Consider the following 20,707-nt stretch of genomic DNA (forward strand, 5'->3'; position numbering starts at 1 on the left):
CTGTGAGACCTCTCCCCAGAATGAGTCTAGATATGCGGCGGTGTGGCGGTGTGGTCGTGGAATCGAGAGCAGGAGGGGGGTGAGTCGCCCACTGCGAGCAGGCTGCAAGTCCAGGTCCAACGGTCTAGCACTTCAAAATGATCATATGGTGTCGGAATTGTGTGCGTCATGCCGGAGAGGTCGCCTAGTACTCACACAATAAGAGAGAGGCGGCTGTGCAGCCGCATCGTTGTGATGTCGAGAAGGAAAGACTCGAGGGCTCGGGGAGTGTCTGTGAGAGCCAAGTCTATCGCTGGGCTGGGTGCAGGAGCCGAGACGCACCGTAATCGTGAACGTGCGGGGCGCGGGGCCGAACCGTAAGCGTGAGAGGGTCCATATGTTGCTGCACCAGCAAGAGGTCGCGAAATCGAGTGGGTGGGCGTCGAGATCTCCCTGGGGTGCCACTGGATCTTGCCGTGCAGAGTTTGAAGCGCTGCCAGGCGTGTTAGGAACTTCGAAACGCAGAACTAATGCACAACGTACCTTACAAATGCCCCACAGAGCGCGTGTCCGCGATCTCGAGGCTGTGCACGCCCTGGGAGGCCGCCGCACAGCCGTACAAGTCGAGGCAGGCGGTACGCACAAATTGGCGCCCATGCGCTGCCCACAACTCGTCCGAGGACGACACCTGCCGTGCTTTTCTCTCCCGCACCGCCACCATCTCAACTGCTCTCCCCTGGCTTGCCTGTACCTCGCGGTCTTGCCCCGCCCCTCAGTTCGTCTTGGCTGGCGGCTGCTGGCAGCTTGCGGATTTCTCGGACTCCGGCGACGCTCTCGGTGTTCTCAGCAACTGGCTGGGTGTGCTCGACAACTGGTTGTCTGCGCTGGGTGACTTGCTGGCTGCATGACACGACTGGATATTGACCGCCTGCGACGGCCTTTTGCGAAAAGGATAGCATCTTGATATGGCAGTCAGGGCTAGCTGCGCCACATCGGAGTAGGCCGTGTCAGCGGCTGTACGCCGGCCGTTCCCGCACCCTCGTCGTGTATGGCTGCATCGTCGTGTCACACCCCTGTGCTGGCTGCATGTCAACGCCGTGCACGATGTTACTGACAGTTATGCAGGTGAGTGCGAAGTTTGCAAACAGAACGGCTGCATGCTCACCTGTAGACGACCCCGTGCGCACGCCGGCCCGGGCGGCCACATGTTGGCAGCTGTGACGACGCCGCACCACACTACGACACAAACTGCGGCCGCCCTGGTGAGTCTCGAGATTTATGGGGATAGGTAGAGTGGGTGCTTACCTGGCTGCGCGAGGTTGGGTGTGCGCCCATACATCCTGTCACCCTCACAAGCATCTGCCAAGACCCTGAACTGCCCGCCGCCATGCCTGCTGCGCGCCGCCCCCTGCCACATTCTCTGGAGACTCACAGGTAAGCGCTAGGACTCGAAACGAGCTCTCGACGTGTATGCCTACCTCACTGGTGTGGTTCCCGGCCCCCCATGTCCCCTAATGCACTGCCGGTGCGCGTACATGCCGCGAAACACCCTCCCAAGCGCCCAGACGCGTCCAGTACATTTGCACACTGTCGTTCTGCGCGTCGACACTGTCAACGCCCCTCGAGGTGAGTAATACAGCCAAATACATCAGTGGTTGGGGCTCGCTTACCTGATGATACCCCCAGGATGGCTCGCGGGAGGTCCCGGCCGCCGTCCCGCTACGACGCTGCCCACCGTGTCGCCCTGCACCCCCTACACCCTCAGCCACGTCCTCCCGCTACCCTCAAACTCGCGAAACCCCGCCCTCGCTGTTCAGCGTCGAAGTACGCGTCCGTGAGCTTTATGTAGCGTCCGGGGACGTGTGGACGTCAAAAGGACGTGCCGCTACACCCCGGACCATCGGCGCTGCAGCTCTTGTATGCCAAGTCTGGACGAGACCGGACACGTCCTTGCTCGTGGGCGCAAAGTCTATCTGGCTGCGTCCCGGGCATCCTGGAACACCGAACTTGCCCACAGGTGCAGTCGCCTCGGCTGGGTGTCTGGACGCGACTTCCGCGGTGTGGAGCATGAGCGGGCGAGGGGCACGGCGGGCGATCGGCGCGGGCTGGGTGTTACAGCCCGTAAGCGACGCGGGCCCTGTATATAAATGTGGGGCTCACCACCGCTCCGTCCCCATCCTCTGTCCCTTGTCCTGCTCTTCCTCCTCTGCTCGTCGCCCTTGCGCCTGCTTGTGGCCACTGCCCGTCGCGCATCGTTGCTGCGCAGGCGGAGGGTTCGCCACATTGCCCCTGCCGTGGTCCCTACTGCGGTAAGTCCGCGCATCGAGCCCCCGCAGATGACTAACGAGCTCCTACAGCGGCAGAACTGCCAGTCCCAACCCGAAGACGAGGTGGCGTGCGAGGTACGTACCAAATAGGTCCGCGTCGTGGATGCCCCGCCGCTGACGTGTCCGCCCACCCATCCCGCCGCCGCCCACCGACCTCATCGCGTAGCGTGAACGAGCTCGAAGACGGTCAGTTTCTGCTCGTTCCGCTGGGGAAACGGCTGGCTGACTCACCTCCTTCGCAGATCCACGCTGGACGGTCAAATCGAGGCCTCGCAGGCATGACGGAGCGGGCGGGTGCGATGACGCGCAGCAGATGAGTGGGAGGACGCCGGGCGGGATCGTATTGTAGCTGTATGTAAATGATAGGTGCGGTAGTAGTCGAGGGGTGCGGTAGTCGTCACACAGCAGTGCCGCAAGCGCATACACGTCTCCCAATGCGAATACCTGGTATATGGTACATCAAATCGGTGCAATGTGCGATATACTTGTTGACTCACAGCTGTTCACGCAGTTTGGCCAGGACCGCCGGCGATGGGAGGTGATTGGGGCTCGCTGGCGGTGTGCCGAGTAGTGAAGCGGCTACAGGGGCGGTACCCATGATAGGTCCTGTGAGCGATGTACGGTCGAATCGCGCCGATTAGAGTGGACGGAATCCGGCGAGTGGGTCCGCGAGGTAGGTCATCAGATAGACGCCCAGTACGACATCGCAGTGTGTGGACGTCAGTGCGGAGGATGTCACAGCTGGTAGGGCTTCTGGATGCTCTTTTAGCGGTCGTAGTGTATCGTAGTAGTGGAATATGTTGTCCCTGAACAAAACCGGCGTAAATTAGTGAGTGCACAAGGAGGGGAGATAAGCAGGGCGTGTACCTGGGTCAACATCATAAAGAAGCAGCTTGCAACGGCCTTGGGGTGTGTGCGACGTCATGGGGGACGTGTAGGATCGTCTTGCATGCGTGTATGTGCGTGGGGTGGGTGTTCGCAGTCGTCGGCGCGGGGAGGAGAGCATGTAGAGCACAGAAGTCAGCACACATCCCTCGAGAGCGACAGAGTGCTCACCGGGTCTGTACGCAGGCTGCATGCCCGACGAGGTGTGTGCTGACTGTGTCGTCGAGCGTCGCAGCCGTCCATGTCAGCAGCGCAGATCGCGAGTCGGCGGTGGACACCATGCCGAGCCCCGGATGTGTGTTTTCGAACGGCTGCGCAGGTCAATCTCGTTCTTTCGGAATCCTGCAGACGTGAGGGCTCTCAGTCGATCCTGGGACACTGTGTGCGAGGCCAGTACTTGCCGGGTTCTTCCCGCTCGTGGCGCGTCGCGGGGCGTGGAGTCGAGTCCTGCGTGATGTGCACGAGATTTGCGGCTCCAAACGGCGTCGTCGTGCTAGGACAGAGGTAAGGATCGAATGCTCTATCAACAGCAAGGACCCGGACATACCGGCAGGCGAGCTGCCCAAGAAAGGGAGCGGCGGGCACCTATCCAAGCGAGGGAAGCGTCGAGCTTGATGCTCCACGAGAGGGCGTCCAGAGCGGGGTACAGACGTCTTGGACGTCGAGAAGGGCCGGGGAGAGGGCCCTGTGCTAGTCCCAGAGCCGTCGCAGTCGACAGAGGGCGAGTAGGGACGTCCTAGGCGTGGTGGTGTCGTCTAGAGGGGCGCTGTATGGTGCCAAGCGCTCTGGCAAGGACGAGGATGCGAGAGAGGGTCGCCGTCGGGTGTGAGCAGCGAGCGCAGCGGGAGAGGAGGCATCCGTGTGGGCGGCCGTCCAAGACGGACAAGGCCGCGCAGGAGAGCGGCAGGCAGAGCGAGGGCGGTCAGATCGAGGTCGAGCCTCCGCCGACTAGTACTGAGCTTGGCAGAGCGACGACGCGAGAGCAAGGCAGGATGCGAGAGCGAGGCAGGACGCGAGAGCGAGGCACAACGACGTCATTGGCAGACAAGCCCGGGACGCGATTGAGATAGACGCCCAGTCGATGCGACCCACGTGGGGCAATCGCTCCTCCGTCCGCCCAAGTCCCTGCCTCTTTCTCTCCTGCCTCCACCTCGTTCTGCAGCAGCTGCTCGCCATAGGCGACGTCCTGGTCCCGCATGCCAGAGATCACCGCCAAGATCACCCAGATCCTCTCCAACCTCATCCTCGGTGACAATGCCATCCGCACCAGGCAAGTCCCCCGCTCCGCACCGATCCCCTGCCCCCGCTGAACGCGTCCATCCCCACAGTGCAGAGACGGCGGTGAATGACCGTCTCGAGTTGACCCCGGAGCTCGATTTGCTCGCAAACACACAGTTCGCTACCTCCGCCGACACCGAACTCGTGAGTTCTTCTCATTTCCTTGCTCGTACGCATCCGACTGTGCCCCCAGATGTGCTCCTTTTCCCCGTCCACCCTCGCCGAACCGTCTCGCGCTCTACGACCAGCTCTCCGCACCCGCCATTGCCACCCTCGAGCGCATAGCATCTGGGGACTATCGCGCGGTCGCGTGCGTACTTCTGACGCGGGAAATGTCCGTACGTGCGTCCCGAGGAATCAGCTATACGTGTAGTATGCTCTGATGTACGCCTCTTTGTTTGGAAACAGCGGCGTCCCTCAGGTTAGCGCAGCCATACACCATCTATCCACCATCCCTCCTGCACACACTCGCACTCTCGGAGGTCAGATTCCGCGAGTCTGCCACCACCGCTGCCCACAGAACTTGCTGGCCGCGCGCGTGCGCTGTGTACGCGCTGGTCGACGGGTGCGGGGGCCGCAGCACCCTGTGACTGAATGTGGGCGCTGTGATCGACTGTCAGGTGCTAGCGTGAGTGCGGCGCAGTGTCCCGTGTTGGAGTTTCCCGGGCGCTGGGCTATGGGCATTGCGAGATAGCAAGGCGCTTTCATATGTTTCTCGCCACGCGTGTGAGAGTCCTATGCCCGCCCTTTCGTATCTGAGAGGTCGCAAATGCACATGTGGGTATGCTCATCGTACAAAGGAAATGTGCGGACTCACGACTCGACGACGCACGGCCGCTGCCGCTCGTTCACTGCGCACGGCTGCTGCGCGATGTATGTCGGTGATAACATCCGAGATCGACCATTACAGGATACACTTACGAGACATTCACATGGTGCAGCGACTGGGGCAGAGACTCTGGAGTCTGCAGTGGGCTGCGTACCTTTGGAGAGGGTGCATGTCTCCGTTCTCAACTCGTCTATATTCTATTGATTGCGTGCTGACTATGCTTCTACCAGGTCCGCATCGCCTCGCTCCACGCGTCCGTCGTGTTCCTGTCCGCGCTCGACCTCGCACAGCAGGCACAAGTGCTCTCAGTTATGTATCCAATGCTGAACACTGTCCCGTCACTTCCACACGCGCGCCTCCCGCTGTTCCTCCTCGTCGTCACCGAGCTCGCCGCGTCTAACCCACATCTCTTCTGCCCACACATCCTCGCCCATCGCCTTCCTCCCCTCGCTGCTCCTACCAGTTGTCGATGTGGGTCCGACTCCGACTGTCGCACGTCCAAACCCAGGCGGGGGCAGCAGCTTCGCGTTCCCGCCAGCGTCACAGGGCGAGAACGGGGACGACAAGGCGGTGAGCGGGGAAGACAACGAGGTACACAAGGGCGCGCTGGAGTTCATGACGACGCTGAGCGAGGCACGGCCAAATATGCTGCGCGGCATTGAGGGCTGGGTGAACATCGTCGTTTGCGGGTGTCTCGAGGGTACGGGTGAGATCCCCGAGGACAACCTGGACAAGTGGCTGGAAGCGAATGTAAGCCGCTCGCATTTCGCTGCATGGTGCGGGTGCGGTGTTTGTAGGGTAGACAGACACAATATATCTCGTTCTCGAGCATCACGGCGACTTGGCGGAGTCCCGGTCTGCGGGCAGTGCCTAGCCAGTGCTCGTGTGAAGACGGCTGCGACGAGATTAACGGATTGTGCGTGTGAGGTGGGGCTCTATAGGACTGTGGAGTGGGGCTCTATGGGGGTGTGGGGTCCGGACTTGGTGCAGGGGGAGGGGGAGGACTTGGCACAATGGTCGATACTCGCACTTTCGCTGTCCACATTGCATCGTATTCCATCGCATCGTAGTGTACTCGTACTGTACAGGGGCAACGTATCAATCCCGGACGCGCAGAACTACAAGCTACAGAGGGGAAACAAGTCCGGGGAAGCCCCTGCACAAGAACACCTCCCAAACGCTCAAATCATCTCCAAATTGCGCGATTCGACATTCGCCGTGTTGTACCGTGTCCAGCGCACCATGCCCAACCATGCGCTGCGCGCGTCGTCGCGAAATTGCGCGGAAATCGCGCAGAGCCCGAGGGACTTCCCGTGGGTGCAGAGTCCACCTGGCCGCACCCCTCGCAGGCGTCCTGGCACGCCGAAAGCGCGCGCACTCATACCCCAGTGTCGTTCCGTGCCATAGAGTCTGTTCTGACGCGGCTGTGCAGCCGCAAAGTCGCGGAATCGCGAGCAGGGGTGTCCGTGGGCGTCCGTGGGCGTAAGGTCCGAGGCTCCAGGAGGTCGTGGTTCCTGGGATCACGTACAGAGAGGGCTCGGGGTCGGCTGAGCGTGAACGTGTTGCTTCCAGATTGCAGTGTCGAGAGCGAGGGCACCAGGAGCCCTGGAGCTGACTGGCAGCCCCAGACCAGTGTAGGGCGTCGAGGACGAACTGTTGGACGCCGGAATCGCGCGCAGAGCTCGCTGAGTGTCGCTGAAGTCCAGTAGAGCCGTCTAGACATGACCCCGCTGCCGTGACATCGCGGAATCGAGAACGAGGGTGTCGGGAGCCCGGGGAGCGGAGTCTTCCATCGGGCTGCGAGCAGGCCGGCTGAGGAGTCCAGATCGCACGTACAGAGTCTCCAGAGTGGTGTTGTGGAAGTGTAGTGCACGTCGCGCGGATGCGACACTAGGTTGTGGCGGAATCAAGAGGATGGACGACGGGAGCCCGGGATTTGGCTGTGGGCGCCAGCACATGTGCCGAGCGTGTCTTAAGAGTCGTGAGACGCCGGGATCGCGCGCGAAGAGATCAAGGTCTTACCGTACTCGTGCGACTGAGCAGATGCGGCTGCACCTCCGCGGAATCGCGAAATCGCGGGGGAGAGCATCGCAGACCAGCGCCGAACATCGAGGACGTGCCGTGAGACGCCGGAATCGTGCGCAGAGCTCTCTGAGCGTCGTGGGAGTCCAGTAAAGCCATCTGGACGTGGCTGCGAAGTCGCAGAATCGAGAACGAGGGTGTCAGAAGCCCGGGGAGTGGAGTATGGCCTCGGGCTGCGAGCAGGCCGGCTGGGGAGTTGAGATCGCGTGTATGCGGTCTCCAGAGTCTTTGGGTGTCGATAGGGTGCGCGTCGGGCGGCTGCAACACCGCGTTGGAGCGGAATCAAGAGGGTGGGCGGCGGGAGGCTGTGAGCGCCACAACCTCTGCCGAGGTCGTCGCAAGAGGCGCAGGGCGCCGAGATCGCGCGAAGAGCTTGTCAAGGGTCGTAGAACGTTGGGAGAGCTCGCGTCGCTTAGCTTTGCGGCCGCGAACACGCAAAATCACTACCAGAAGACTCCAGGGCCCCGGCACTGGCTGTCGCAGCAGATTCCGGCCTTGAGGCGCGAGAAGGACAACTGGGGACCCGAAATCGCGCGTACGCAGTCTCCAGAGTTGTGGGATGTTGATATGGTGCGCGTCGCACAGCTGTGACACCGCGTTGAGGCGAAATCGAGAGGCCGGGTGGCGGGAGCCCGAGATCTGGCTGTGGGCGCCAAAGCATCTGCAGAGCGCGTCGTAAGAGTTGTGTGGTGCCGAAATTGCGCACGCGAAGAGCTCAAAGTCGTACCGTACTCGTTAGGCTGAGAAGATGCGGCTGTGACTCCGCGAAAGCAGGAAATTGTGAGGGGCACTGGCGCAAAATTGCGCAGGAGAGACTGGGTGCTCAGGCGTGTGTGTTCAGCCGCCGAGGTCGTCGCCGAGGTCGCTTCTACACGGAACTTTGCTCGTCGGTGCCATAGGATGGTAATATTCCGTAACCGTCGTCTTGGCGCCGCTGCGACGTCGTGTCCTGGCGGAATCGGGAGCGGAGGGGTAGAAGGGTGCCTAAAGTGGCTCTTGGGGCCAAGTTCGATGCTCGAGCACGCCACAGAGCCCGTGTCGCTCCCTGACTCCGTGTGCGTGTAGCCCAGGCTGGTACCACTCAGGACGCGTCGAGACACTGCGGCTGCGGCGTTGCACTCTGGCGGAATCGAGGGCGGGAGCTTCGAGGAGCGCCCGAAATGGCTGTTGCAGCCGAGTCCAGCCCCAGCCCCTCGCGGACACCGTGATTGCGCGCCCGTGGCGCCTAGTGCTGTTTTCTCCTCCAGCTCGCTCATGCTCGCCGGCCATCGCACCGTCGCCGCCGCTGTCATCGTTGTGGCGCCGCCTTGCTGGGCCCACTCCACAGCGCCGTGATCCTGTTCTGGCGTATCTAACGATATCTGACAGCTGTGCACAGGGCAGCACGCGCAGGGAGAAGACGCAGGGCATGAGGTACGTACCTGCGAACTCCTCGTCGAGTCCCCGCTGTTGCTGACGTATTCGCAGGTCCAGCCTGCCGCACGCGACGTGGAGACGTCTTTAGACGTGTGCGCGAGCAGAAATGTGGTGAGTATGGGTCGGTTTCGTCGTTTGAAGGGCCTGTTGACTCACCATCGTTGTAGGTTCGCGTTGTGCGGCGAGGACGGCTTGAAGGCGCGGTCGAGGGTCATGATGCGGCGCTAGCGAGGAGGAGAGTGGTAGAGTGGTAGCGTAGACGTCCATAGCTCTTATCTGAGGTGCTCGGATGTCCCGTACAGCCGGGACACGTCGTTTGGTGTCCAGGGTATCGGCAGCATGCGCACGTGTCTCCAGGCGCACGTGCCTGGTGTATGGTGAGTCGGAACATCTATTTACATGCATAAGTCGAATAACGCATCTGTTACTAGGTCGTTGTTGCCATCGGATGCCGAGGGAGCGCGATCGGAGGTGATCACGGCGGGCTGGATGTGCAGAGCGCAATGTGGTAGGTCAGTTCTTTCGATATCGCCAGATAACGCCGCTGACGCACTCTATACAGGTCGTCAAGTACGGCGTCGAAGGAACGAGGGCGGTCGGCGGGGATCGCGGGTGGTGGGAGTGTGCGCGAGGCAGGTCGCGCGTAAGCGCCCGTAGCGCGACGAGGCCGCGAGGGGTCTCCTGCGCGATGTTGTTCGTTTTGGCCGTAGTTTACGGCTTTGTAGTGTTTGTAGCGTGTGGTAGGAGCGATATATCTTGTTAATAGGCGAAAATGGCGTGATTTAGTTAGTCTAGAAGCGTGTGAGGCGGGCAAGAGCACATACATAGAGCAGATGTGCAGATAACCAGTCCGAAACGGCTGGACGCCGAGCCACAGGCTTGCAGGGGACGTGGGGGTCTCCTGTGTGTGTGTATGGACGTAGAATGGGCGTGCAAGAGCGTCGTAGGGCACATCGCAGGGGCGGAGTTGCGTCTTGCGCGACGTGCACGTGTTCCAGCTCGAAACAGCGTCGCTGTGTTGGAACAGAGGTCATCATTGCATCATGCATTGGCAGAGAGAACCCGAGCGTACTTGTTGATGAGCTGTCCAAGAGCGGGAGCGGTGGGCGCCTATTCCCGCGAGAGAGGCATCGGACTTGTGCTCCTATTTGGGCGTCCAGAGCATGATATGTGCGTCCAGGAAGTCGCATAGGACGATATTTGAAGGTCCTGAGAGTTTCGGGCATGTGGGGAGGGTCTAGGGCGAGGGAGAGGGACGTCTAGAGGTCGCAGGATGGCTGCAGGCCAATGGGGACTGGATGGAGGTCCAGGGCGTAGTCTGTCGTCGAGATATGGTGTTGTATGTCGCCAAGTGGTTTGCTACTCGTCAAGAGGGTTTGGGACCGGAGAGAAGAGGGCGAGGCCGGCCAGAGTTGACGCGAAAGCGAGCTGAGGACACGGCGAGAGCAAACACGAGCACAGAGGCTCGATGAGACGTTCTGAGACCGCGACGGCTGGTGACAGATACGGCAGACAGTGAAAGTTAGAGCGTCCACACACGGATGGAGCGGGAGGATGAGGAGCCTGGAGTGCACGGAGGTCAGAGCGCGTGCGCGGGCTCGCAGGAACGCGGACTCACTTCGATCACAGAGCAGGCAGGCAGCGCGGCCGAGACGCTGAGACACGCTGCGAGGCAGCCGCAGACCGTCAAGAAGCAGAGACGGCCAGAGGCCATTAGAGCGACGCGGTAGAGAGAGAGGAGATCTAAGTGCATGCGCAATCCCAGCGACAATGCAACCTTAACCCAGGCGCGCGCCCGCCATACAGACTCTAGTCGGCCCGTCGAGCCGTCCCTCGCTCTCCCCGCCGCGCGGGCGGTCAGCCTGATGCGCCGAACCCCGGTTATCCCCTCAGCACCAGCAGGGGCAGCTCGGTACTTCGCCCCATATCGGAGGTCAGCAGCAGCCCAACATGCCCCAGCTCGCTTCCCAAACCTCCGCAGGTCGCTCACAGATGGCATTGGACAACCCGATGTTCATGAGCTTCCAGAATCAACTCATCCGACCGGCTACCATTCACGGGATACCGCAGATACCCAACAACTCCCAGTTCAACTTCAACGCGCTGCCAATCCCTCCTAATCTTAGTCCTAATCTTGGTCCTACCCACGCTGGCGACAAGTCGCAGCGCGTAAACCCCACCACGGAGGGTCTTATCACCCCAGCTCGAGCAGCGAGGCGACAGGCGACAACGCTGGGCGTGGGCGCGCATGCGGGCGGTGGGGCGGGTGTGAGGTATGTCGAGTACGCTCCGACGCTAACTAGACGGTTGCGCGGGACAGACACGGTGTGCGTACGCATGTGCATGTGCGCGGGTGAGGGCGCGCGGGGTGTGGGTGGGCGCGCGCGAGGGCGTCTGTGAGACGGGGGCGTGGACTCGGACTCGGACTCCACGGCGGCGGCGGCGGGTGGACAAGCGGGTGCCTGATCTGTGCGAGGCTGGGGAAATAAATTGTAACTATGGGAGTGGGGAGGGCAGTAAGGTGGTAGAGCTCTGTTCGCGCGGGGAGCACGAGTGCGGGCGGGCGCGGCGTGAAGTGCACGAAAACAAGGTAGATGCACACCCAGCGCAGAGAGATATTCTGAAGCTCACATACACGCTAGCTATGTACAGGAGTGCCCCACGCCTCGTCCGTCATCGCCATTCGCTTGCACTCGTACTCGTCAACTCAGCTCGCACAGGACAGAACTGCCTTCGAGTAGGTGTGCACAGACGAGAGGCGACGCCTAGCGCACGCTCAAACTCTCGCGTCGACGCCACCGGAGGCTTTGCAATGAATGCAGAAACGGTCAGTTCGCAGGCTCGAGCACGACACCACGCCCCCACTACAAACGATGCGCGTCCACATGGTGTGCACTGACCAGCTCGCGTGGTCGCACTCAAACCCGCCGTCTCTTCTTCGTCGCGCCGCGACAAGGGCCTCTCCCGCGATTCACTTTCATCACACACACGGGACAACCCTTGAGTCTATGCGATCCAAGCGCCACATGACTCCCGCGAACGGCCCGGTGGTGGACTTGGCCTGTCCCTACCCTGCGACATAAACCCTCTCGATTTCACCACGGAACGACCACACCGCCCCTTCCTGGCGCTCTCTACCATACTACAGACTCCTGTCTATCTATGTGCACAATTGAGGCACCCCACAACCTCCCCAGAACTCTCGGCAAACACGACCGCGTTCAGCGGGCTGGATAGGCGCCTATTTGTGCGCCGTCCCCGCGTCGACTTGTACGGCTTTCCGACAGCCTCAAAACCCGTGTTCAGCCTCGAATCAGCGCACGCATATTTTTTAGCCTACTTGGTGGGGACAACGCGCAGTTTTGGGGCGATACGAGCATCTGGGGGGGTGTGGAGGGTGAACACACTCTGAGGGCGCCCGGTACGCTCTTCCTCGCGATTTCGCGATTTCGCGGAGTTGTAGCCGCGTTTCGCACCTCCATGAGTATGGTACGACTTTGGACTTCTCGTGTACGCGATTTTGGCACATCATGACGCTTACACCGTGCTCGGCAGAGGATTCGGCGCCCACAGGCAGATCCTGGGCTCTCGCCACCCTCCCTCTGGATTCCACCACAACGCGGTGTTGCAGCCGTCCGACGCGTACTCTACGGTATCATATGACATGCGACTCCCCATATACGCGTTTTTTGTGCCCCCGCCTTCCTGCTTGCGGCCCGATGCCCGACTCTGCTCCCACCGCAGCCCCGAGTCTCCTGATCGCGAATCTGCAAGTTCGCGGCCGCACAACCACGCGATTCGGGCTCTACCGGTCCCGTACGAACATTGGTGAGATCTTCGCGCAATTTCGGTGCCTTCAGCCTTCTGCGACACCCTCGGCAGAGGATTTGGCGCCCCACACTTCCCGCTGTCCTCTCTCTCAAAACCGCCACAATGCGGTGTCGCTGCTGCGCGACGCGCACTCTACGGTACTATATTACTCTGGAGACCCAGTACGCGCATTTTTGGCGCCCCAGCTGGCCTTCTCGCTGCCCTAGGAACACCTCCGCTCCCACGGCCAATCCCGGACTCCTGACTCTTTCAATCACGATTCCACAAGTTTGCAGCCGCACAGCCAAGTCTCGCAGCCTCCCCTGGTCCCCCACAACACTCAGGAAGCTCTGCGCACGATTCCAGCGTCCCACGGTGCGTCCTGGGCGGTCTGTGCTGGTCTGGGCTTGCAGCTAGCTCCAGGGCTCCCGACACCCTCCCTCTCGGCCTCGCGACCTGGAATTGACGCGTCCGCGTTCAGGACGCTCAGGGAACCGCCTGTGGGCGATTTTGGGGCGATAAGGCCACTGCAACGTGCACAAAAGCTCTTGCAGCCAGCCCTGAAGTCTCCCTTGGTCGATTTTGCAAGAACGTGACGCCGCCGGCGCATTCAGCAGCTCCCACGAGTACGGGAAGACGAACAGCCACTAGCACGCGCGATTCCGGCGCAATACGACCACGGACACGCCCTCCAGCATCGGACTTGCCCCCACAGCCAGTCCCCGGGCCCCGGACGCTCCCGCCCGCGATTCCGCGAGTGTGCGGCTGCCCAGCAGTGCCGAGGACTGCTCTACAGCACAGGCGGGCGCTGGGCTACAGGCGTACGCAAGCTCAACGCGCCAGGATGCCTGCGCGGCGCGCGAGGGGAGAGGCGGGCAGTACATGGCTCCCGCGGGCTATCCACGCCGCGTCATCGCGAAAACAGCGCGGTTTTGGCGACGACGCGGCGTGGACATGGTGCCCGTGACACGGTACAACACGGCGCACGTCAAATGGTGCGATTCGGCGGTGTTTTGAGCTCCCTGGAGGCATTTGAGCTGGGGTGCCCCCATGACATGTTTCCCCTCCGTAGCTTGTAGTCTTCGTCACCGCCACCTGGGATTTCCACCCTGTAGAGTACAGGTACAACACCTACAAATACGATGCGATTTTCCCGGTGAAAGTGCGCATTTTGGACTTTGAGTCCAGTGCCCCTTGAGTGCCCCTCCTGAGTCCCCCTGCCTAAGTCTCCCTGTCCCTATAGAACTCCACAATCCATAAGACCCCACTGCATGCACAGAGTCCAGTAATCTCCTTGCAGCCAGTCCTCGCTAACACACACCCCACCCGGCCCACCGCCTTCCATCCGCTGCCACCGCCAAGTCCACGCATCCGCGTGCCCACAAATGCACACAAGTGCCTTCACGAACGAAATATATTGGGTGCACGATCTGGGTGCCAAACAAAATATATTGCAGCATCGGCTCGATGGCTCGGATCTCGAGCCCCATATGTCCGATCCGCGCCCGCCCCGCCGCTTTTGCTTTCGTGCCCGCCGTCGAGTCGCGCAGCCGCACCCAAACGCAGACACGGGCACCGTCGATCTGGATTCTGGACGTGGGCTCGGGGACACCACGGCCGCACTTGATGGTGCGCAGCGGGTGCGGATGCGGGCGGGGGACACGAGTCTGGGGGCTGTCCGCCGCGGAGGGGGTGCGGGCCAATTGCAAGAGAGGCTGGTGCGAGCGGGCAGGCGTGGGTCCGGCTGCCATTCTGTCGACACTTGCTGACACTCCGCACGTCCTAGTGTCTGCATGTGATGCAGGCCGCATCCCCCGCTGTGAACACCCCTTCCCCTCTCGACACGCCGCAATACGAAGCCCGCATAGTGCTCGAAACACGTCAAAACGAGCCGTCAACTCGTCCACCGCTCGTGCTTCACACCGCGCGCCCGTACAACCTCTCGATGTCGCCCTCAAAGACCCTCCTCGCGCCGATACAAGTGTGCGTGAAGTCGCGCTGTAGGTACGTCCACATCCTCGACGGCGATCTCAAACATGATTCCTGACATGCTATACACTCCCCAGACGTGCCCGCCACCCTTCGTCGCCGCCACAGCCACGAGTCCTCCTCCTGGCGTGGGGCCATCTACATCCCGACGTCTCCGGCCCCGCTATCAAAGCCCCACGCGCGCCGACGTGTTCCGCGCCCATCCAACTTGTTTCCTCGCGCCCTGGAGGCCCTGGCCGGAGGCGTCGAGGTGCTCCGCGACGCACACGCGTACGAGTGCGATCGCGGCCGTGCAAGGCGGCGGGAGGCCCGGTTCGCGACGTCCGATGCATGCGGCGGATTCGCTGCCTTCCGCGAAGGTTTGGGTGTGAAGAGAAGGGATCTGCGTCGAGGTAAGTTTTCGGGCATGCTCGCGGTGAGTGGATGCAGACTTACCTGTTGTGAATGTGTGTAGCTTCACGAGGGCGGCCAGGCACCATTGAGGCGGGATTACGAGCTCTACAGGAGGAGACATGAGCACGGGGCGAGGGCAAGACATGGGGAACGGACCTGTTTGGGGTCGACGAGGTACGCTGCTCGCTCGTATCGCCGTGGATGTGCGAGTCTTGACATCCACGACCAGTTTCCCACTCGCGGAGACCGGCCTTCTCGAGCGCTCTGTCCGCGCAGAGGAAGCCTTTAATGCATGACTCGGGACGCCGGCGTGTCGTATTCCGTTGTGGTCTTGTCATACGGAGATGGGTGGGTGTGCGGGAGCACTCCGCAACGTTGCAAGATCTGCGAAATCGACCTGAGCTCGGAATCCTCGCTGCTCGTGGGCACCAGAACAAGCTTACGAATGAGTTGCAGATTCCCGAGGCAAACATCGTCTGCCGAAGTCGACACACAGGCGCTGGCAGAAGGGCAGTGAGCATGAGTCGATGCGAAGACAATTGGGACCCTACCTCGGTAGTATTGACGCGTACGTCTTGTTCGCGTGGCCGCTATTTCACGAGCTGACTCCCGGCCACAGTCGCCCTCTCCCGCGAGCATCGAGTGCTCGTCTCTGCGCGGTCTTTCCGCGCCTGCAACGTGGGCGCGGACCGGCCTTCACGGCGACCAACCGGCGCAAGAGACCGCGGATTGCAAGCGCTACAGGCGGGGTTATGAGCACGACTCGGGACAGGACGCGAGCTGCGGACTTGCCTGGTGTCGACGAGGTACGTGGCCTTGCGTCTCCGCCGCCGCGCGAGTCTGACTCATCTCGTGCTCTTGTTGATTTGTCGTCTCCGAGGGCTTGTCCACCGCGTGCCGAAGCAGGCTTCTATCCGCGACGCGGGGCACCAGTGCTCGCTGCGATCTTGTCGCGTGGGAGCTGTGTGCGCGCGCGGGGAAGGGTGAGACTGGGCCCCTTGGGACGTGTCCGCCAGTCCGGTGTGTCCGCCACACGAAGGACGTCCATGTGCCGATCTAGGAGCTTCCGGTTGTAGCTGTACCTGCTCACGAGCACGATATCAGCCCAGACTTACCTAAGTCTGCTAGATGAATCTTGACGGTGGACGCTTTTGACAAAGTCAGGACGCAAGCGCTGGCAAGGGTTGGTGAATACGAGTCGAAGGCGGGCAGATCGCGGGCTTACCTCCATGGTGTCGAAGTGTACATCTCGTTCACATAACCGCTAGCAGGTGATCTGACTCCCAGACACTCCCACCAGCGTCGGCGATCATTTCGCACGATCTTTCCGCAGCACGAGCTGGCTCCCATGGCGTCCTCTGCGACGTCGAGTCGCCATTCCCGCGATGCAGGCACGATGGGATGGCCGCAATTTATGCTCCCGCCCTCCTCGTGCCGTCATGGCTCTCGCCCGCCGCGCGACGTGAGTACGATGCTGTGTGGGTGTGTCCTGGGCCGTCGAAACGGCCTTCACAGTGTCCCGGCAGGCTCTGTGTCAATATCTGGGCGCACGAGACGCCGGAGGACGTGCATCTGGAGGTTCAAATCAGCGAAACCGCCCTCCAAATACTCGAAATGAACGTGTACTGACCTTCTTGCGGGCGTGAAGTGCGACAGGCGTCACCACGCGGCGTTTGAGCCAGGACGGGCGGTGTTCAAGGGTACGTTGATGTTGCTATATGAGCTCGACGGCGTGGTCTGACACTGCCATCAGTATTGAGTCCATCGCGCAGGTCGAGACGGCTCGCGAGGCGTCTCCCACGTACCGCAAACGCTATCGACGTGGCGCCAGTGTGCCTGCGAGTCCCGGGCGCGGCGCGAGAGTGTTCGTGTGCACTTCACAGGCATTATATGCCGTTTGATGTGGGCCGCGGAGAAGGAGTCCCTGTCGGGCATCGTACACGAGTGATATCGAGTTCCCATGAGCGTACACGCGTGGCGCCTTTCCTGAACAAACCCACCAGATGAGCACAGGATCTTCAGTATGTGGACGAAAGTTACCTGTAGCTGCCAGGGACAGCGCGAGGTTTCCCACTGGAGTTTTCGACTGGAGACCCGAGCACAAGAGCCGGACTCGGGGGAGGGAGAGGACTTGGTGAGTACGTTCACGGAGTCGTTTGCTGTGGATGGCTGATGTGGACGAGGATCCACAAGATCAAGCAAGCGGGGGAGTCGGGTAGATAAGCAGGGGTGGCGGACGGACAAGGGAGGCGGGCATGGTGAGAGAGGTGTCAATTAGTAGAGCAGCACCAGAAATGCGCCAGCAGTGACTGCGATTCGTCGAAGAGAGCGCGAGAGCAGAGGAAAGCAGAGAGAGCCACCTGGGAGAACGGGTCGATGCGCGCCTATCGTGCCCCACGTGACACTAGATCGTGCTCGCTCTGCCGCCATTTGACGTCCGCCTCAGGCTGCTCCTCCCCCAAAGTCCGTCAATCTGTCGACGGGCAATTAACGCATGTGAGCCCTGCGTTCCTTCGACTGCCCGCTTGCTTTCTGACCTGCGTGCTCTCCAGACTCCGTCCGCCCTGTCAGAAGGCTCGTTAGGGACGGCATGTACGCGCTTGTACCTCACACGCCACTCTGGGCGACACTCAGCGGCCCTGGGTCATTCAGTCTGCTGCTAGGAGATTCTATCTATGTCCTTGGAGATTCCATGGCCGATTTTGGACTCGTTTTTGCTCTCTGCTTTGCCCTTCACGCTCGCCCCTCGACAGGGACTCAATCTGGGGACTCTTGGCCGTCTGCGAGCATCCCAACACCGTCTTGTGCACTGTGGACCGCTCAGCTACTGGGAAAACACCTAGACGACATCCAGAGACTCTTATCCCACCATGCAAGACCGCCGTACACCCGGGAACATTGCGATATCGCTCGAGGTGACTCCCTTCGAAAGAGACTCTCCTCAACGGCCCTCATGCACGATTCTAGGTCTGTCTCGCGCTCTGTGCACCTAGAGCACCTGAAGACCGCTTTTTCGACTCCCAGCGACCTTCATCGTCCACAAGACGACGTCTGGGACGTCCCTGCAGCCCTCGCTGGCCCGGTGATGCTCCTCGGCTCTCACCTCGTCCCTCACCACCCCCACACCACCCAGGCTACTCACCCTCGCCCTGTACGACACCTTGTACGTTTCAAGCTCCTATAGACACCCTCAAAGCGCGGGAAATCGCGCCATCTCCCCGCCGACTTCCTCACCCCCATAGGCGCCCACCCGCCGTCGTCTTGGACAGCTCTTCCACGGGTGCGTCTGCGGCCGAGCCACTAATATAACATGCGATGCTGACCTCCATGGAAGTCCAGAAACGCGGTTTTCAGGCCCGGACACGCATGCCCGTCGCGCGGGACGCGGTGATGTGGCCCCGGGAAGCCCAACGGGCTTACTGAACCTCTGCGAAATCGCCACAGATCGAGAGAGGGCGGCTGGCTCTCTCAAGACGCGAAGGAATTGTGTCGATTGATGCAGCGGTTCGCAAACGCGCATCGTTCTACTACGCCTGTCTACTATGTACGACTACGGTACGTCTCTGCCGCCCTCCTGCTCTCTCCCAGCTCATACCCATCCTTGTACATGCCGTCAAGACTGGCCGGGGCTTCGTCAACCTCGCGGTGTGAGCCTGTCAATCCCGTGAGTCAGCAGGGCACTCTCGACGCGAGACGACTGACACTCACTGTGCTTGTGCACCTCCACAGGCGTCTAGATGTGGTATGCAGCTGCCTGGAAGCACGGACTCGTCAGCGGTGGCCCGTACCCGACGAGGACCAAATCAGCGCATACCTCGCGCCGAGCATCGCATCCTCTGCGATCCTGACCGTTTCGCATTTGCAGGGTTTCGTTAGACGTGCACGAGCGGCATGTGCGCGGATTCACCTTCGCCGCAGGCGTCGCGACACCGCACGCGGCCGGCTGCAAGTGCGAACCTGTCAGGAGGAGCCCATACGCGGGAGGATGACATGGGTGCGGGTTAGAGGCATCTCCGCGCGGTATACGACGCACTGCGCATGCGAAAGCATCAGTGGCGGGATCTACATGATGCGGACTGTCCCGGTACGTACCTTGCTTTGAAAACTGTGTCCTTGCACATCCTCATGGCCCTGTAGATGTACGAGCTTGTTAGCGGTGCACAGGAATGGCATTACGCAGGCTTACAGACCACCCCACCTTAATAAAGACCTCCCCTTGACGCAGAGTTTAAACATCTTGTTGCGGCGCGAAACGCAGAGCGCGTGTGCAGAGACCTGAGAGAGAGTGGCAGAGCAAAGCAGAGAGTACAACAGAGAGAGCAGGAACGAGGACGAGGACCGGCAGCTGCCCGGTCTTCTCGGCCTCAAAACCGGGCCGAGCACGTGGCTGTGCTCTGTCGGCATTCGCCGAGGTCCATGCTGGCATGCCACCTCAGCATCTTGTCGTCGCCCTTGTTTCTGCTCCACTACACATTCACAGCTCACAATTCGGTAGGTCTTCTGCTTTACAATGATTCCCTCATCATTGAAGTGCTTTTACAGGCATGATGGCCGATTTACAGGATAAACAGACCATCTATCAATATCCTGAGTTCCAGCAGTTCGTCGATGCTATCCTAGCAAATCAACCTTGGAGAAAAGACGATAACGAGGACGAGCTGATGCAGTGGCTGCTGGGCATGAAGATGACAATAGTAAGCCAGCTGATCTTGTTGATCTGTTGTTTGCTAACTACTGTGGTAGTACTCGGGCACCCATGTGTGCGATGCCGACTGTGTTTGCGACACACAGTTCAACATGTTCTTTGAACACATGGAGGACATATCCATGTTAGACGGCATCGCAGGGAAGTTCATCCTCGAATACACCATGGTCACCCGTCAGCGCAAGATTGTCGCCTTCAAGAACGCTGTCGCCCACTGCAAGGTGGCGCTCAAAGTCGAAACAGACCGCACCATAGCATCCTTCAAAATTGGGATGGGTGAAAGGGATAACGCACTGGTGAAATGCATTGCCGCCCACAAACACAGTGTTGAGGATGTGGCTGCAGCTGGTATCAAGCTCGGGAGAGCTGAGCAGTCGCTGCATGATGCAGAAAGCGAATGTGAGTGCCTGCGATACACTGAGTGCTTCACAGGGGCTGATGTTCCATAGATTCACGCGTTATGAAGTTGCAATCATTCCGCCCCTGGGCAGGCCAAGTTCGCGCCGCTGAATGGGGCGCAAAGATCGCAGCAATAGGCAAGCCTTGGGTGGAGATTCCTGTCAGGAAGTAGTTTGGGAGATGGTGTAGCAAGTTTGGTTTAATGTGTGGGTTGGTTTGACAATGGTTAAAATATGTCGTTCTCTGCCTCGCTGCGTGACATGCGGGACACCGATGCTCGAACTGCACCAGGGCGTGCATCGGCCAGTTTGCTGCCTCGGTGCGTGGCGCCGACACTCGAACCGCACCAGGGCGTGAGCAGGCCCGTTTACTGCCTCGGTGCGTGGCGTGCGGGACGCAGACGCTCGAACTGCACCAGGGCGTGAGCGGGCCCGTTTGCTGCCTTGGTGCGTGGTGTGCGGGACGCAGACGCTCGAACTGCACCAGGGCGTGAGCGGGCCCATTTGCTGCCTCGGTGCGTGGCGCCGACACTCGACCTGCACCAGGGCGTGAGCAGGCCCGTTTGCTGCCTCGGTGCGTGGCGTGCGGGACGCAGACGCTCGAACCGCACCAGGG

The 20,707-nt window shown here is 60.9% G+C and overlaps 3 protein-coding genes across 3 annotated transcripts; all 3 read left to right on the forward strand.

Moving 5' to 3' along the window:
• Positions 1 to 4,387: 4,387 nt before the first annotated feature.
• On the forward strand, positions 4,388 to 8,884 carry TRAVEDRAFT_41117 (uncharacterized protein; the record flags this gene model as incomplete). Its single annotated transcript, XM_008033835.1, has 6 exons — positions 4,388 to 4,439; positions 4,525 to 4,613; positions 5,529 to 5,769; positions 5,837 to 6,048; positions 8,759 to 8,793; positions 8,848 to 8,884. 6 exons carry the CDS (start codon positions 4,388 to 4,390, stop codon positions 8,882 to 8,884), a joined length of 666 nt encoding a protein of 221 aa, XP_008032026.1.
• A 1,862-nt stretch (positions 8,885 to 10,746) lies between these two features.
• TRAVEDRAFT_41118 (uncharacterized protein) lies at positions 10,747 to 15,111 on the forward strand (the record flags this gene model as incomplete). Its single annotated transcript, XM_008033836.1, has 5 exons — positions 10,747 to 11,069; positions 12,352 to 12,448; positions 14,393 to 14,606; positions 14,673 to 14,987; positions 15,050 to 15,111. The coding sequence occupies 5 exons, from the start codon at positions 10,747 to 10,749 to the stop codon at positions 15,109 to 15,111; spliced, it is 1,011 nt and encodes a 336-aa protein (XP_008032027.1).
• A 4,301-nt stretch (positions 15,112 to 19,412) lies between these two features.
• On the forward strand, positions 19,413 to 20,264 carry TRAVEDRAFT_41119 (uncharacterized protein; the record flags this gene model as incomplete). The annotated part of the gene is made up of 4 exons (XM_008033837.1): positions 19,413 to 19,479; positions 19,531 to 19,682; positions 19,732 to 20,092; positions 20,143 to 20,264. 4 exons carry the CDS (start codon positions 19,413 to 19,415, stop codon positions 20,262 to 20,264), a joined length of 702 nt encoding a protein of 233 aa, XP_008032028.1.
• Between the last annotated feature and the right edge of the window lie 443 nt (positions 20,265 to 20,707).

This window comes from Trametes versicolor (genome assembly GCF_000271585.1).
Source record: "Trametes versicolor FP-101664 SS1 unplaced genomic scaffold TRAVEscaffold_1, whole genome shotgun sequence".
Classification (NCBI taxonomy): domain Eukaryota; kingdom Fungi; phylum Basidiomycota; class Agaricomycetes; order Polyporales; family Polyporaceae; genus Trametes; species Trametes versicolor.